At 39.9% G+C, this 18,299-nt stretch overlaps 1 protein-coding gene across 1 annotated transcript in view; it reads left to right on the top strand.

Moving 5' to 3' along the window:
* The window catches only part of TTC3 (tetratricopeptide repeat domain 3), a 100,781-nt gene that overhangs the window by 37,133 nt on the left and 45,349 nt on the right, over window positions 1–18,299 (top strand). The window contains exons 11-14 of the mRNA XM_063450279.1: window positions 5,772–5,826; window positions 14,016–14,178; window positions 14,272–14,320; window positions 17,786–17,867. Of these exons, the coding sequence (XP_063306349.1) occupies window positions 5,772–5,826; window positions 14,016–14,178; window positions 14,272–14,320; window positions 17,786–17,867 (349 nt within the window). The remainder of the gene's footprint in view (window positions 1–5,771; window positions 5,827–14,015; window positions 14,179–14,271; window positions 14,321–17,785; window positions 17,868–18,299) is intronic.

Raw genomic sequence — 18,299 nt, 5'->3', positions numbered from 1 at the left:
CGGTATGTTGCCACCATCTGACTGTTTAGAATTAGACTTAGTGTAGTTCTGAATGGAGACATGGTTCCCAGCCAATTATAGTGTGATACACTTTGCCAGCTGCCCAGCACTGATCACAATTGACTGCAGACAAGCTGGGAGACCCTACCAGGGTCTCCTTGAAGCAGCCTGCAGCGTAGAAAAACTGATTATCACTCCAGAATGGATTTAAAGGGCTCGGTGCAGTGTTGACTTCCAGTGCTGCACAGAGCTCATCTGTCAGTCTGGGGCTACTAAAAATGGCCCCAGCTGAGCCAGAGTAATCATTTGATACTTGGGGTTAGTAGTATGAGCAGGGATTTAACTCTGCTCACATCACGATCTATTCAAGCCTATTCATTTACATGCCTATTTAAATGGTGGATTACAGAGTTGCAAACCGCTTATCTAAAGCGTGGTGTACAGAGTTGCGAACAGCTTATTGAAAAGTCTGGGGCCACTAAACATGGCCTCAGCAGGTAGAGAGAAGCCACAGTTATCCGTTGATACCCTGGGCTCTTTGATGTAAACAGGGATTTAACCATGCTCAAACTAAATCTTCAGGGCGTTCTACACTGCGTGACCGACATTTAAGCCCACTTTGTATAGCACCACTTAGAACGCCCAAACGCGCTAAGGTTTTTAAGCAAGCAGTGAAGAGTGCCCTTCTCGAACAAACGTACCAACTATCTATATGTGTGTGCTCACTCGCACAGAGTAAATGTATGAAACATGCACGTAGCAAAAAATAATCTCTCTCAATGCTGGTTCTTAAGAGTGTTAAAGTGAAGAAAAATATAAACTAAGCTATAGCGTACTTTCTCAAATATTTTAGAATGGGAAGTTATATTTCAGTCAAAGTTTGCCTCTGGCTTGCGGGCCCGTTCCTTGGCCCCCAGATCTGCAAGCTTGACATCGATCCTGAAGAGTGCTGCACGGCGCCTCTCACATGAGAGGGCCACGTTTGTGTTGCCCAAGAAACAAAAACAACATTGGGCCCAATCGCGGGTGTCGTGTGCCCATTCACGCACATTGTCCGCTGTAAACTATTCTGCTTGGGCGCAAGCCTCGTCAGCCAGTGTAATAACTCAAACCAGCGGCCCGATTGCGTCCAAGAGTTTGTCATGCGCTACCCGAAAACCATGTTCAACCCCTTTACGTGGGTATCTTCCCCCTCTATAAAACAGAAAAGAGGGCGGTGGTTGCGCACACAATGAATGATATCCTTTGGTCTTAAGTGTAGACCCTTAGGTTCTGTGAATAAAAAGAGCCATCATAGGGCAATACATCTTAGCCACATTAAAAAGTGTAAAAAACTTGGAAAACTCACAATATTTAGAGCCTTTCTGAGTTGGCTCTAAACTTTAAAAGCAGTATGTAGAATCTGGTGCTGGTAGTGCAGTCAGGGTCCCTTGGGAAAAACGCCAACCGCCTCCTTTGTGTGTAAATCAGGAACCAGGATCACCAAATAAATAATAAGTAAATACTTTAATTTTAATACATAAATAAAGCACAACGCGTTTCGACCTAGTCCAATAGGTCTTCCTCAGGTGCATAACACAAATGGACTGACAAATTCTTTATATATCATGCCTAACACATACAATTACTAATCAAATTACTATAAAATATCGGCAGCTGTAAAGTCCGTCCTTCAAATCCATATAAGGAGTGTTTCCGGCGAGAATTCTAGTGCTTATGCCTCCTCCAAGATGGCCGCCGTCTGTTAGTATCCATAGGAGTGCGTGCGACCTTCCCAAGATGGCCGCGCGTTATTACCAGGACGATATGTGTGTGCCCTTCCGGTTTCGCTTTCCTCCGGTCACATGATGCAGCTACCAGTCACGTGGTACCGGAGAGGGGCGTGAATAAGCGATTAAGCTTACATGCAAAGATAGTGAGGAGGATAGGAAACCCCTATCACTCCAAGTCCATGTTTAAAGTCCATATAACAGAGGTATAAGAAGAGAGGGAAAAAGATATTAAAACACTAATATATTTATGATGGTTACAATGAATTAAGAGCATTTAGATGAATAAAAATAATAATTAAAAAATATATATATTGATCTAAAAGCCTATATACCAAAGAGAGTTTATAATAGATAATTAATCACATACACACAATTGGATATAGAAACCAACATACCAAAAATGGATTATAATAAATTGATAATATCATATATACAGAAAAAAGGGGATATTTTATAGTAATTTGATTAGTAATTGTATGTGTTAGGCATGATATATAAAGAATTTGTCAGTCCATTTGTGTTATGCACCTGAGGAAGACCTATTGGACTAGGTCGAAACGCGTTGTGCTTTATTTATGTATTAAAATTAAAGTATTTACTTATTATTTATTTGGTGTTCCTGATTTACACACAAAGGAGGCGGTTGGCGTTTTTCCCAAGGGACCCTGACTGCACTACCAGCACCAGATTCTACATACTGCTTTTAAAGTTTAGAGCCAACTCAGAAAGGCTCTAAATATTGTGAGTTTTCCAAGTTTTTTACACTTTTTAATGTGGCTAAGATGTATTGCCCTATGATGGCTCTTTTTATTCACAGAACCTAAGGGTCTACACTTAAGACCAAAGGATATCATTCATTGTGTGCGCAACCACCGCCCTCTTTTCTGTTTTATCGTTGTAGTAAGTGTTATAAAGTGACTATACACTTGGGTGGTTTTTATGTGTGCTGCACTGGTCTTTTATATATGATATTTTGAACATAATATTATCAAATTTTTAGCGCCATCCTTTATCTCTGTTTTTCATCTTCCCCCTCTAGCCATAAATGATAGCATAAGCTGATCAAATTCTGGTGTGAATGTTACTTTATCTGGGAGGGAGGGACCGTGGGCATTCTGAGCATAGCCTCTTCCATACATCTTTATCTAGAGATTTCCTCAGCCTGAATTGCATGAGGTGTTCTGAGGGTGTCCAATGCCCAGAGCGGGGGTGCCGTATATTTCTTGGGTCAAACATACATTGCCCTGTAGCATCAAGGAAAATCTCCCCTTAAGGCTGATCAGCGTTGACCAGATATTTGTACCCGCCAATGTCTGAGGCTCACGCAGAAATGTTTCGCTGACATGGGGATTGGATTTCCATAGTTTATCTTCTGAGTCGGAAGCGTCTGCCTGCCATTCGTCTAGAATGGAGAGGCAAGGGGGTACGTCCTGTTCCTTGTCTGAGGATACATCGAAGACCTTTGGGGTGCTGCACGAGACCGGTGTTCGCGTCTCAATGGGGCTTTGCCTTTAGAGGGGCCTGCCTTAAATCCCTCACCATTCCAGCTTAGCCAGGGGGATTGGCCTGTGGGTAGGGCCTTTTCCACTGAAGCGGTCACAGTCATGTTAATTAAGGCTTGGAAGTTGGTGGGGAGCTGTGTAATCTCCATGTTACGTTCCATTGTATGTACATGTATATAGATATTGGTTGAAGATAAAATTACGGGGCTCACCAATACCCGTGGAAACCTCCCCAAAGTCTCAGTGTAAAAAGTTACCAGAGGAAACAATAAAGAGTGGTAAATAAAACCATAAATAAGAGTAATTTGACCAATATCATAAATTTACAGTAGTCAAGTCGCGGGTGTCGTGTAAGAACAAAATACTCTGACCTGACTTGTGATGGAGCAGCAAAGAAAGAGGGGAGGTGTCTAAGTGGGAGGGGCTTATTATACCTTATCCTTACATCTAATTGTGTTTTGTTTCTCTATTGTTTGCTGCTAATTGGAGTAAGCAATGGAAGTTTATGCAAAATATTAAGCCTCCTGTCATGTGGTAAAATTGTGACACATTATAGATGATATATCATAGATAATTACTATTTTACTCCAATAGTTGATGTTTCAGCTCCACGTGGGAGCTTTCATCAGGACAGCATACAACACATGAAAGCTCTCAAGTGGAGCTGAAACGTTGACTATTGGAGTAAAATTTGATTTATTTTATTTTTTTACACAAACCCTGGGAGTGCTGACTATTTTTGTTTCATGGCTACAAGTGCTGTCGAGCACCGGTCCAACGTACACTGAGTGTGAGTAGGAGTGCAGGGATATATATATATATATCTCATAACATACCCTTTACTGGTTTATGTAGTTGAAGAAACACTCCAAACACCATAACCACAGTTCCCTGGCTCTCTCATTGTAAGAAGTAAAGCTGTTTAAGAACACTTTGACCTGTGGTCCACTAGATATCACTACCCAGCTCCACTCGTAGCCCAGTAGTGTATATTTATTGTATCTCCCTGTTAGGCTAATGATACCTGTAAAGTGCTAAGTACATCTTTTAGTGCTATATATTATTATTATTGGTTATTATTTATATAGCGCCAGCTAATTCCGCAGCACTTTACAATAAGAGGCGAATATACCAAATGAGACCATAACAAAATGTAACAGGAACAATAGAACCCCTCATGCCTCCCTAAATATAGAAATCTTACTTGTATTTAAGTCTGGAGCTGCTTTGTCACGGTTTCCTTTAGACCTGCCCACTGCCATCATCGGAAGTTGTTGCCTGAGCCAATCACAATGCTTCCCCATAGGATTGGCTGAGACTGACAAAGAGGCAGATCAGGGGCAGAGCCAGCATAATTCAAACACAGCCCTGGCCAATCAGCATCTCCTCATAGAGATGAATTTAATCAATGAATCTCTATGAGGACAGTTCAGTGTCTGCATGCAGATGGAGGAGACACTGAATATTTGGATGCATTTTAAGCAGCCATGACCGAGGAAGGATCTCTAACAGCTATCTGAGGAGTGGCCAGTGAAGTTAACACTAGGCTGTAAGGTAAACATTGTATTTTCTCTGAAAAGACAGTGTTTACAGCAAAAGGCCTGAAGGTAATGATTCTACTCACCAGAACAAATTCAATAAGCTGTAGTTGTGCTGGTGACTATAGTGTCCCTTTAAGATAATACCATTTTGCTCAACATGATCCAGACTATGAACTAGGTTATTAACTTGTCAATCACATGCCCATCCGTGTAATAATTTAGTATATATGAAGTTGGATGGATACTTGCCAATCAGCAAATGTATCACCTATGTATTTTTAATTGTTTAAATTTCTAATCATTGCTGTTTAGTCAGTAACCACTTTTAAAGCGGCACGGTCACACCCCCCTCTTGAAAAATGAGTATTTCATTAAGCTAAAATCTTTATGAAATACTTGTATTGACTGTGTTGAAATGTCCTCCGCCTGACACTTCTTGACACAGTGACTGCTGCAGGGAATCGTCTCTCTCGGGAGTATCATGTGGTCTCGTAGGATCCTTCATAGACCTCAATGCTGTACTAGAAGCCGAAGAGCACCCGCCAAGAGAAGATGGTGGTCCTTAAATAGAACTCACCTCTGTACTTAGAGACATTGCACTGCCCAAATATTAAGTTACTGTGTAATAGATTTACCCCCAATGAAAAGATGCGTGCATTTAATTTATGCATTGGTTTCCATTGGTGGTAAATCTCTCGTCTGCTGCCTCTAGCCCTCCCATTCTTCCCCAACCCAGACATTCTGTGATTATCCAATCACTGACTTCCCAATGCAGCTCAATGAGAAGTATTTGCAAGGCAGATGCTCTGGACAGTTGGGCTTATCTACTAAATAGTGAAAATATTGTTTCTTTTCTTTGAATGTAGTGCCCTTTCAAAGCAATTCTGTAAGATTTAACGTAAATATATATATGCATATATACGGTTATATAACCTTATTCTCTCTCCCATTTGTAGGAAAGCTCTAGCTGATGGGAAAAAAGCAGTCATTCTTAAACAGAAGTGGCCTAAGGTACGTGCAGTGTTTGTATGATCATGATTTGTAGTTCACACACAGATACAGTGTTTAACAGTCAAATACAGGTCAGTCCTCATTAGTCACAATGGCTGTTATGTTTAAAAAGCGTTGTGTTCACTGTTTTCTGTCGGTTTTCCTATATTCCCATATTGGTTTTAAAATATTCCTTCCTGCTCCTCACTTTATTTTCTTATTCTGTCCTTCAATTTGCTGCTGTTAAAGAGAACTAAAAAGTGGTAACAATACGGATTATTCTAGTGCAGGGGTTAAAAAGCCGCCAATGTAACCGTTTTATACATGTAAAAATTAAGCATGTGTACTTAACTTGTGAATGTGACAAATTGTATTCATAACTTCCGATGCATCTGTGAATGTGTACCTTTCAACAACCCTGAATAAAGTTATAACATTATAAAGAGTAACGCAAAGTGTTTTAATGAAATAAACACTAGTGTCAGGAATACAAACAAGTATTCTGACACTATAGTCCTGATGTGGCATTTTGGCCAACTGGCCCTGTTCTGATCATGCCAAAAAGGTGATTTTACTCACCCTTGCCACGACTATACCGACCTCCATGGCTGAGATCATCCGTCTTGATGATCTTAGCCAATCCAATGCTTTCATAGAAACATAGAATGTGACGGCAGATAAGAACCATTCGGCCCATTCTAGTCTGCCCAGTTTTCTAAATACTTTCATTAGTCCCTGGCCTTATCTTATAGTTATGATAACCTTATGCCTATCCCACGCATGCTTAAACTCCTTTACTGTGTTAACCTCTACCACTTCAGCTGGAAGGCTATTCCATGCATCCACTACCCTCTCAGTAAAGTAATACTTCCTGATATTATTTTTAAACCCTTTGCCCCTCTAAGTTAAGACTATGTCCTCTTGTTGTGGTAGTTTTTCTTCTTTTAAATATAGTCTCCTCCTTTACTGTGTTGATTCCCTTTATGTATTTAAATGTTTCTATCATATCCCCCCTGTCTCGTCTTTCCTCCAAGCTATACATGTTAAGATCCTTTAACCTTTCCTGGTAAGCTTTATCCTGCAATCCATGAACCAGTTTAGTAGCCCTTCTTTGAACTCTCTCTAAGGTATCAATATCCTTCTGAAGATAGGGTCTCCAGTACTGTGTACAGTACTCCAAGTGGGGTCTCACCAGTGTTCTGTACAATGGCATGAGCACTTCCCTCTTTCTACTGCTAATACCTCTCCCTATACAACCAAGCATTCTGCTAGCATTTCCTGCTGCTCTGTTACATTGTCTGCCTACCTTTAAGTCATCAGAAATAATCACCCCTAAATCCCTTGCCTCAGATGTTGAGGTTAGGACTCTATCAAATATCCTGTACTCTGCCCTTGAGTTTTTACGTCCAAGATGCATTATCTTGCACTTATCCACACTTATCCTATAGTAAAGCATTGGGAGGCTATTGCACATGCGTAGCAAAATGAAGTGCTATGCCAGCCAGCAGCTCCCCATAGAGATGCATTCAGCGTCTCCATGCTATGTGCTGCACTGGTTTAGGAAAGCACCTCTAGTGGCCATCTGAGTGTCTGCACCTAGAAGTGTTACTAGGCAGGAATGCAAATACTGCCTTTTCTCTGAAAAGGGAGTGTTTAAATTAGAGTACCAGTACCAGAAGAAAGACATTGAGCTGTAGTGGTTCAGGTGACAATAGTGTCCCTTAATTTCACTGAATACTATTTCAGTTTGTTTGAAGATCTTTCTGTATATCTTCTGTGCATCCTTCACTATTTTCACTACACTTAAGAAAACGTGTTTTAGTTTTTAATATGGAAGCAGAAATTTATTGTGGCAGATTTTTGACGAAAAATATAAATCACATGAGAACTATACAGGTGTGTACACTAAAGATTGGGCTGAAAATATAGCCTGCAATATGTTGTTTCCAAGCTGGAAAATATCATAAATATTTTTTTGTTTCCCACAGTGACCAACTAGACCCCAGCACAAAAGTGCAGATTTCTCTGCATTTTGTAGTTTTTTCAAGCTGAAATCCTCTACATACAGATTGCTCGCTCCATGGCCACTTTTAAAAGCAGGAAGCGTTATGGAGGTTAAAGTAGCCTTTTAATTAGCCTAGGGTTCTTTTCTGTGTCCACTTTACTTCCTGCTCCTGCTGGTGTCCTCTCCAATTATGGAGCAGAGGCTTTCAATTCAAATTTTGAAAAAAGTAAAGTGCAGGGGGCGGTCCACATTTTGGGAACAAAAAATGTGTTTGCAGTTTGTGTAAATGTTTTTAGAACTATTTTAGATCACAATGATTCTTAAATATTATGGAACTGCAAGTTTTGCACAAGCAAGCTACCAGATTAGTCGGTGGGGTGGTAGAAAAGCTTGTTTAAGAAAACCCCAAAAGTTTATCACACTATACTGGTCCTGTACAAGCAGCTGTCCACTAAAAAAACGAAAGTGTGAATTTTGAGGTTATGAGAGACTTTACCGAGGCAGTGTTATTTATTTACATTAGGAATAACAAGGATGTGAAAATCAATGTCTAGTATGGTTGTTTAGACAAAAAAGAAATGCAATTTTAAAAAAATTTGTCCGTCGCCAATTTTGTACCCAATACTTTGTTTATGTAAATCCCTGCTGGCAACTAGACATATGCCCTCTGCGCTGCAGGACGTCTAAGAAATGTGCCCATGTAATAAAAGCGAATGTCAAACAGGGTTTTTTTTTTTTTTTTAATTCTGACATCTTAAACAGCATATGTAATTATAATTATGGCAAACCACTTAAATTGGTACTGAACATAACTTGGAGATTTATCAACGTGTCGCAAAACCTTTTACAACTAATTTTTTACAAAACTTTGGTGCAATTTATTAAATCTGATTTTTTTTTTCCATCTGCTGATATTTTTGAAACTTTCACAGCTGCAGGTATTTTTGGAAACCTGCAGCTATAAGCAACACAATTATAGACACAGAAATAACTGAGCATGCCTTTATCTGTAAGATATTGCTGCATCCCTCCAATCACAAATAAATCTCAAACCAAATAAAATGTTTGTGTATATACTTAAATCCAAGGTCACAACCATTCTACAGGGCCCACCATTCTCTCTCCATTACTAAGCAATATCAACAATATAAATAATATCAATCATAGGCATGTTTATATCTTACTGCAATCTTAACTTGAGTTATTAAATAACTGAGTCATTGTGGTGAATGGACAAAGGATTTGCCAATTTTATGCCAAAACATTGGAATTGGGAGAATTCTCAAACATAAGATTTTTTATTTTATATATGTTTTTCTTATTCTCCACAATTCCTGATTTTAGTGAATAAACCCATTTGGTGTCCATGTACACAGAGAAGGTACGCAGAAACTGTATCAGCGTACATCATGCAAGCAATCCATAATATGATTGGATCATAAAGCAGGGTTTATTTACAGCACTACTGTCACAATATGGGTTTCTTAAAATAAATCCGGTTTGATATTATTTATGAATACAATTGGCAATGGCATGCAAGCATTGGCACTATGAACGCCCTTGCCTAGCCCTGGATGGGTTAAAAAGTACCTATGATATAAATTATAAACAATCCCATTACAATATAACATTAAGCCGGTTCCTAATAAATCCCATTAGCTTGGGTGCGTGTAGATAATAATACTATTAATAATAATGGAGTATTTAACCAGGAAAGGTCCATTCAGATTACTCTGGTATCCAAGTACGTCCTGGGGATGTTACTATTACCCAATTTAATGGTACTCCTATCAGGTTGTTAATCTCGGTCATGGAATGTTGTCTTGCCTCCAGATCACAGATTGGATCTATGGGAGCCTGTCCCAGTGTGTGTATTCTGTGTGAGAATAGAAACTGCTACTTCTATGAATGTAAAAGTGAAACTGGACTTTATCCAAGCTTCCAGCACGCCATACTGTATCCATTTAACTTATTCCTGATATTTTAATATTGGTGCAGCTAATGCTGGAACTGATTAAATAAAAATCGAGAACCCCCCATAATCTGTGTGTGTCTCTCTCTCTCTCTCTCTCTCTCTCTCTCTGTCCCCGGAAAACGCCATTTACATCGAAGGGGTTGACCAGCCTAATGCTAAACCCTCTAGCCGTAATAACACCAAAGTGATCTATGCGTGTAGGCATGGCTGGCTGAGAGTGATAGGCGCGCTGACCCGTGCAGTGGGTGAATATTAAATAGTGTCAGGATTTGTGGGGTGGTTGTTAAACCCACCGCTTACCTGGAGCTGGGGGGTCCCACTTTCCCTCCGGTGCTAAAATGAGTCTGGCTGCAAGTTCCGCCCTATTGAGTGAGTGGGGAGGCGGGCCTGGGCGGTCACGTGATCCCAGTCCCTTCCTTGTTACAATGTTGCAGATATGGAACGTTGAAGTTAGAACCGGCTGGAAGTCTGCCCCTAGTTACTATCTAGATTTGTATTTCTGTGTCTGCCTATTATTCCAGCTGATTGCGTTTAACTTCTTATTAGTAGTCAATGGGATTATAGTTTACTGTTAGTGATATTCCTGCCTAGTTAGCTGTGTCTAGTTAGTGATATTCCTGCCTAGTTAGCTGTGTCTAGTTAGTGATATTCCTGCCTAGTTAGTGATATTCCTGCCTAGTTAGCTGTGTCTAGTTAGTGATATTCCTGCCTAATTAGCTGGGTCCCCGTATCTACTTGGTAATATCCCTACCTAATTAGCTGGGTCCCAGTATCTACTTGGTAATATCCCTACCTAATTAGCTGGGTCCCAGTCTCTACTTGGTAATATCCCTACCTAATTAGCTGGGTCCCAGTATCTACTTGGTAATATCCCTACCTAATTAGCTGGGTCCCAGTCTCTACTTGGTAATATCCCTACCTAATTAGCTGGGTCCCAGTCTCTACTTGGTAATATCCCTACCTAATTAGCTGGGTCCCAGTCTCTACTTGGTAATATCCCTACCTAATTAGCTGGGTCCCAGTCTCTACTTGGTAATATCCCTACCTAATTAGCTGGGTCCCAGTATCTACTTGGTAATATCCCTACCTAATTAGCTGGGTCCCAGTCTCTACTTGGTAATATCCCTACCTAATTAGCTGGGTCCCAGTATCTACTTGGTAATATCCCTACCTAATTAGCTGGGTCCCAGTCTCTACTTGGTAATATCCCTACCTAATTAGCTGGGTCCCAGTCTCTACTTGGTAATATCCCTACCTAATTAGCTGGGTCCCAGTCTCTACTTGGTAATATCCCTACCTAATTAGCTGGGTCCCAGTCTCTACTTGGTAATATCCCTACCTAATTAGCTGGGTCCCAGTATCTACTTGGTAATATCCCTACCTAATTAGCTGGGTCCCAGTCTCTACTTGGTAATATCCCTACCTAATTAGCTGGGTCCCAGTCTCTACTTGGTAATATCCCTACCTAATTAGCTGGGTCCCAGTATCTACTTGGTAATATCCCTACCTAATTAGCTGGGTCCCAGTATCTACTTGGTAATATCCCTACCTAATTAGCTGGGTCCCAGTCTCTACTTGGTAATATCCCTACCTAATTAGCTGGGTCCCAGTCTCTACTTGGTAATATCCCTACCTAATTAGCTGGGTCCCAGTCTCTACTTGGTAATATCCCTACCTAATTAGCTGGGTCCCAGTCTCTACTTGGTAATAATATCCCTACCTAATTAGCTGGGTCCCAGTCTCTACTTGGTAATATCCCTACCCAATTAGCTGGGTCCCTGTATCATCTAGTAAGTGATATTCCTGCCTAGTTATCTGGGACTGTGTGTCTAGTTAGTGATATTCCTGCCTAGTTATCTGGGACTGTGTGTCTAGTTAGTGATATTCCTGCCTAGTTAGCTGTGTTTAGTTAGTGATATTCCTGCCTAGTTAGCTGGGTCCCAGTATCTACTTGGTAATATCCCTACCTAATTAGCTGGGTCCCAGTCTCTACTTGGTAATATCCCTACCTAATTAGCTGGGTCCCAGTATCTACTTGGTAATATCCCTACCTAATTAGCTGGGTCCCAGTCTCTACTTGGTAATATCCCTACCTAATTAGCTGGGTCCCAGTATCTACTTGGTAATATCCCTACCTAATTAGCTGGGTCCCAGTCTCTACTTGGTAATATCCCTACCTAATTAGCTGGGTCCCAGTCTCTACTTGGTAATATCCCTACCTAATTAGCTGGGTCCCAGTCTCTACTTGGTAATGTCCCTACCTAATTAGCTGGGTCCCAGTCTCTACTTGGTAATATCCCTACCTAATTAGCTGGGTCCCAGTATCTACTTGGTAATATCCCTACCTAATTAGCTGGGTCCCAGTCTCTACTTGGTAATATCCCTACCTAATTAGCTGGGTCCCAGTCTCTACTTGGTAATATCCCTACCTAATTAGCTGGGTCCCAGTCTCTACTTGGTAATATCCCTACCTAATTAGCTGGGTCCCAGTCTCTACTTGGTAATATCCCTACCTAATTAGCTGGGTCCCAGTCTCTACTTGGTAATATCCCTACCTAATTAGCTGGGTCCCAGTATCTACTTGGTAATATCCCTACCTAATTAGCTGGGTCCCAGTCTCTACTTGGTAATATCCCTACCTAATTAGCTGGGTCCCAGTCTCTACTTGGTAATATCCCTACCTAATTAGCTGGGTCCCAGTCTCTACTTGGTAATATCCCTACCTAATTAGCTGGGTCCCAGTATCTACTTGGTAATATCCCTACCTAATTAGCTGGGTCCCAGTATCTACTTGGTAATGCCCCTACCTAATTAGATGGGTCCCTGTATCATCTAGTAAGTGATATTCCTGCCTAGTTATCTGGGACCTGTGGCTAGTTAGTGATATTCCTGCCTAGTTATCTGGGACAGTGTGTCTAGTTAGTGATATTCCTGCCTAGTTATATCTGTATTGTTAGCGATGTTCCTGCCTAGTTAGCCGTGTCTAGTTAGTGATCTTGCTGCCTAGTTAGCCGTGTCTAGTTAGTGATATTCCTGCCTAGTTAGCCGTGTCTAGTTGGTGATATTCCTGCCTAGTTAGCCGTGTCTAGTTGGTGATATTCCTGCCTAGTTAGCCGTGTCTAGTTAGTGATATCCCTGCCTAGTTAGTGATATCCCTGCCTAGTTAGTGATATCCCTGCCTAGTTAGTGATATTCCTGGCTAGTTAGATGCACATTCTAATGTCTAGTTAGTGGTGTGGCTAGCAGTTATGTGAAGTGTCCATTGCCCCATGGTAAGGGTGTCCACGATGGCCCAGTACCGGCAGATTATGGGTACAGTGCCGCTGTGGGTAGTTTGGCTTTTCCCGCCTGCAGGCAAGGAGAGGAGGGACCTAGTGCTCACTGTCGGCCTCACTCAGGAAATGCTCTCAGTACCCGGCACACCGACAGCCTCACTGCATGCGCTGGCTCAGCGTGCTCGGAGTTGGATGTCCGAGATACTCGCTGCTTTCGGACAGGATCGGGCCTGGCTAGTAGTAAGGTATCACTCCCCCCATCCCCCGTCTCTTCTGGCAGAGCATGGTGGGAGTTGCAGTCCGCAGGAAACGTGTCTTTGCAGGGTTATTGAGCACAGGGGGGCAGCTACAAGATCCGCCCTGTCTGACATCAGGCTGTGTTTTCAATCCCACCACAAAAATACATTAAAAATAAATCTTATACTAGGTGTGGTATTTATAGTTACCCCAAAAATACAAAAAAAATACATAAAAAATAAATCTTATACTAGGTGGGGTATTTATAGTTACCATTGAATGAAGTTCACATATTTATATTGAAAAAGATACGTTTTCATATTCATATTTTTTTATTCATGTAAGTTTTCCCCTTGGTAATTCTCTTACACTCAATCTGTTGACCGTGAATGTTGCTAAAATGTTTAGTTTTTTGGGGGGAGGGGAAGATCTCCAAATTCAGCTCCTTTGCACATTATGGGGAGGGGGTGGGGTTACAGGTTACAAGATCAGCTAGAAAAAATATTGTGAAATTTGTTTGCATTATTGGCCTTAAATGTTGAATTCTTGTTTCAATTTCATGCAATGTACAACTACAGTGTACAATAGTTCTTTTCGGAACACGTTTGTCTTGTTACACAGACATATTTGCAAGATTCACATTCTTTCCGTTTACCTTAGTTGCCTGTACAGTATTTGTATGGCTGAATTATTCCAACACAATGGCTTATTTCAACAGGGTCATTATCGCTTTTGCGAAGCGCTTTTTCTGATAGGAGAAAGAGAACGAGCATTGGCGTCTAACGAAAAAGCGCAAGAACTGTGCAAAGACAGTCCTGATGGTATACGAGATTTAATACAGCAGCACGCAAAGTTCAAAACGCAAATCGAAGAAATTAAAGGTAATTTTGATGTTGTATGTATACAATGCAGACGACAGACGACAACTAAGGCACTTAAACCTGTGGGTGGTTTTCTTTCTTTTTTCCACACAGAACAGAAATTGAGGAAGAAATCTTTCAAGAAGCAAATGCAGGAAAAAAAGTAGGTTTATCTATTACACCTGTGTGTATTTTTAGTGCATTATTTAATTTGAGTAGGTGTTATTTGTAACAAGTTTTCTTTTCCATTCATAATTTAAATTATTGCAAAACTTTAATGAGTGAAGTCCTGACTTCAAATGTGGTTTTGCAAGCAAACTTTGTTTTTTTCCATTTCCTACACGCTGCGAATATTCTCATAAAAAGTGTAAATTATCTTTCACTTTTAAATAAACCATTTCGGCCCTCCTCTTTGCTAACCATCTTGCCTGATTTATAAGATAAATCCTTCCCCAAACATATGTTTATAATGTGATCAACGGTTCTAATTTCCCTCCCCCCACCAACACGCTGCTGCGTTTGACTTCTTTCTATAGGCTATTACTGTTGCCCACGCATTCTAGTAGCCAGTGCCTCCTCCCTGTAACATAGGGGAGATAAAATTTTATAGGGGGTTTGTTCACTAAAATCTGAATGATTCCAGTGTAGATTATGGAAAAATAATCCGTAAAATCCAGGGGCCCGTAAAAACAAAAATCCCAGACACCAAACAAAAGATTGATCAATATTTATGTATCAATACTTGTCCGAGTATCCAATTTATTTAGAACCATTTCATTCTTTCTGAATACAAACCGTTGAAATCATAGAAATGCACTACATGATGATTCATCGAAATTAGCCACTAACTGCTTGCAAATCTGGTTCAACTGAATTTACAGGTCAATGGATGGGGGACCAAACAATTCTTTGCAAGCAAATATATTTAAAAAAAAATATTCATTAGCACCATTTAGTAACAACTAGGGAGAAAGGGTTAATTATACCCTAGCAATTGAAGCCTAAACGTTAAGGTTATAAAATTATTATTATATGATTTATTTTGTAAATGTATGTTAAAGCGGATCAGTTGCTTTCAGGGGTCATAGCGTATTTTGCAATGACCCCCCCCCCCCCCCAAAGGTGAATTTTTGTTTAGGGTTGAGTGCAGTCAAATGTACGTTTTACTTACCTGAAGCTGTCCCTTACTGGGGCACCATCTTCATCTGAGGGACCCTCGTCAGATCCTGGTGCTCCATCTGCTAGGAGTCACGTTAGTGCTCCTTCTCTCAATTCAGTCATATTGCACCCTTAATTGACACTGAAAGCACAACATCTAAAAAACAAAAATAACTAACTATTAAAATTAAACCCAAGACCTGTGTAATTAACGCAACTGCTTTTTTGCCATGTCATCCTAATTCAATTTTTACAGTGGCATATTATAATATCTATTATTTTAAGTAGTTTTAGTTTATCTTCCTTTTGTCTTTGTATTTTTTTTTATTTTAAACAGAATAACCATTTTTATGCCGCTTGACTCTGGGTGTATGCCGCTCTAGTATATAAGTGCTTTTTGCACATACAGGCACAATGCAGTTATTATGGGGAATTCAATCCACTGTGAAACTTATTCTTAAATAGTTTATGTATGTTCAGTCGCAATCTCCTCCAAATCATTGCTTTTCCTAGAGAAATATACTACAAAAAACCATAAAAGAGCACAGAGGATTCTTAAGCTTATATATAAATAAAACACTTTATTTGAAAATATAAAAATGCTTTAGAATGAGTCCATGTCTATATACTTCTAAAGGCTAAAGTATAAAAATGATCACAAGTAGATTGAAATCTAGCTCGCTATGAGCATGTATATAGCATATCGAAATGGGTGAGAGTCTGGAAATATGATCCAACCCGTGGTATATGTACTTGTTTTAAATCTAAGGGATCCAAGTTAAGATACCGTTAAGTTAGCTTGAACATAGAATAGTCCCAGGAATCTTCCTGTATATCGTGATGGTGCTTACTGTGCTTGGAACAGATCCTATGCAGTGTGCTAGTCTCTCTGCTTCAGCATCTCTCCGGTCTGCGTGCGTGGATTGGAACCCGGAGGATCGTGGTACGAGCACTCTGACAGTCCAAGGGCGTGATGCTGTCGGGGTTCACTGTGTACTCGCTCCGACATGTTTTGTGAGTCCTGCGCTCACTTTCTCAGGGAGACACTGTTGAACACCACATGAATTGGGCTTCTTTTATATGCATTCGTGAAAGCCCTATTTGTAAAGAAATGTTGATGTTTATCTTGCTCATTTTGGAAGCCTAACGTTTCTTTCAAAAAGTACTGACTCCATATTTGTTTAATGTCATTTCAATTCCCTACTGTATATACTTAAAATACATATATAGCAATAAAAAAGAGGAAAAATATAAAATGTAAAAAATTATATCAAAAGCTGCCTATATTTGTATAGGATGAAATTAAACTTATACGTTACTGTTTATCTCTTGCAATTTTTGTTATAGTTCTTAAAAGAGCACTCCACACACCTAAAGTACTTTAGCTTGCTGCAGTGCCTAATGTGTGAAGAGTGTGTCCAACGTTTTTTCATTTTGCTCTTTTATAAATGTAATTTTGTACACTCGCTTAGCTGTCTATCAAGATAAGTGCTGTTACTTCCTGGTTGTTTAGCTCAGTTGAGCTAAACACAAGAGTCAGCAACAGCCCAGAGCACCTGGTTGTTTAGCTCAGTTGATCTAAACACAAGAGTCAGCAACAGCCCAGAGCACCTGCCTTTTAGAGACTTCTCACTGAACTACATTAAGAAGTCTGTGATTGGACAGCCAGAGAAAGCCTGGACTGAGTTTGCATGTATATTTTCATTGGGGGTATATCTACTAAACTTTGCCCCTTTACATGCACCGTTTGTATCTATCTTTCTGTAGTTGAACTCCTATTTATGCAAATTTCTATTTGCCATGTTGTTAGTGTCCTGGTGCAGTACTTCCGGTTTAATGTCAAACTATTTAACACTTTAACATAAATTGCTCAGACCCCTTCCACAGCTGCACGGGATCACCAATCCAGCTATATCAATGTCAGTATTGTCTATTCAGGATGGCATTAATTGGCTGAAAATGCTTGGCTCTTGCCCGACACAGCGTTCCCAGCCAATTGCTGTTGTCCAATTGAAACCGCATTGACATTGATAATGCAGAAGTGTTGATAATATATTATCAATGTCATTCGGTTGCCAAAGATTTGACACTAAACAGGGAGACAGTGCCTGGACACTCTCCATGTGTATTTATTATTTATCTATCTAACACTACGTAATACTACTATTGCACAGATTTGTTACTTTTAACCTTATTTTAACAATATTTACTAAACTCAGCAACTCTCTACATAATGAACAACAAATTTCTTAGCAGCCGCTCATACAATGTTTAAAATGTTTGTGTAAGAGTATGGATGTTTCACTTATTGGCAATAAGCCGTTTTTCATCACAACCGCTCACAAGTCTCTTGTAGGAATGTTGCCTAAACAATACAATGATTCTATCTAAAATAATGTTAGTACATTTTTTTGTTTTCCAAAATCTTTTGGCTATGCTTTCACTAATAAGTGTAACTTGTTATTTTTAGGCTCGCTGCATTATTTTCATCCACATTGGAAAAAGAGAACAGAAAGTTACTCTCTTATGTTAAAGAGGATGCCATCGTTAAGGTAATAATTAGATATGAGATATTGATTTTACAAGCAAATGTGTGGGTTTTACGTGCTTACTTATTATTGTTGTGTTAGCTGAAAACACTGTGTGGGTGCTCCAAAATCACCCACTAGATAGACCGTACAAAATAGACACAATACCAGGCGTTTAAAGTTGTTGTTACCCCAAACACCCAATATTAGTAGTGCAGCGCTTATTTGAATTCAAACTTACCCTTTCAAAATATCAGGGTAGGTTAGATCATACATGTAAAAAGAAACATAAAACTATATAGTGTGAATCCGTTACACAATAAGTGAGGTACAGTGATGTAAGTGAGTGGTATTTAACTCACATGTTAAGGAGCCTTTTGAATATAGGCTCCAAAATTAGATGCAGGTGTGTCTTGAGGTAACACACTGATCCTTTTGTTCTAGTGGTGATGGTAG

Source organism: Pelobates fuscus, chromosome 1, assembly GCF_036172605.1.
Source record: "Pelobates fuscus isolate aPelFus1 chromosome 1, aPelFus1.pri, whole genome shotgun sequence".
Classification (NCBI taxonomy): Eukaryota; Metazoa; Chordata; class Amphibia; order Anura; family Pelobatidae; genus Pelobates; species Pelobates fuscus.
The sequence above is the reverse complement of the archived record's forward strand: the minus strand, read 5'-3'. Positions and strand labels throughout refer to the sequence as shown.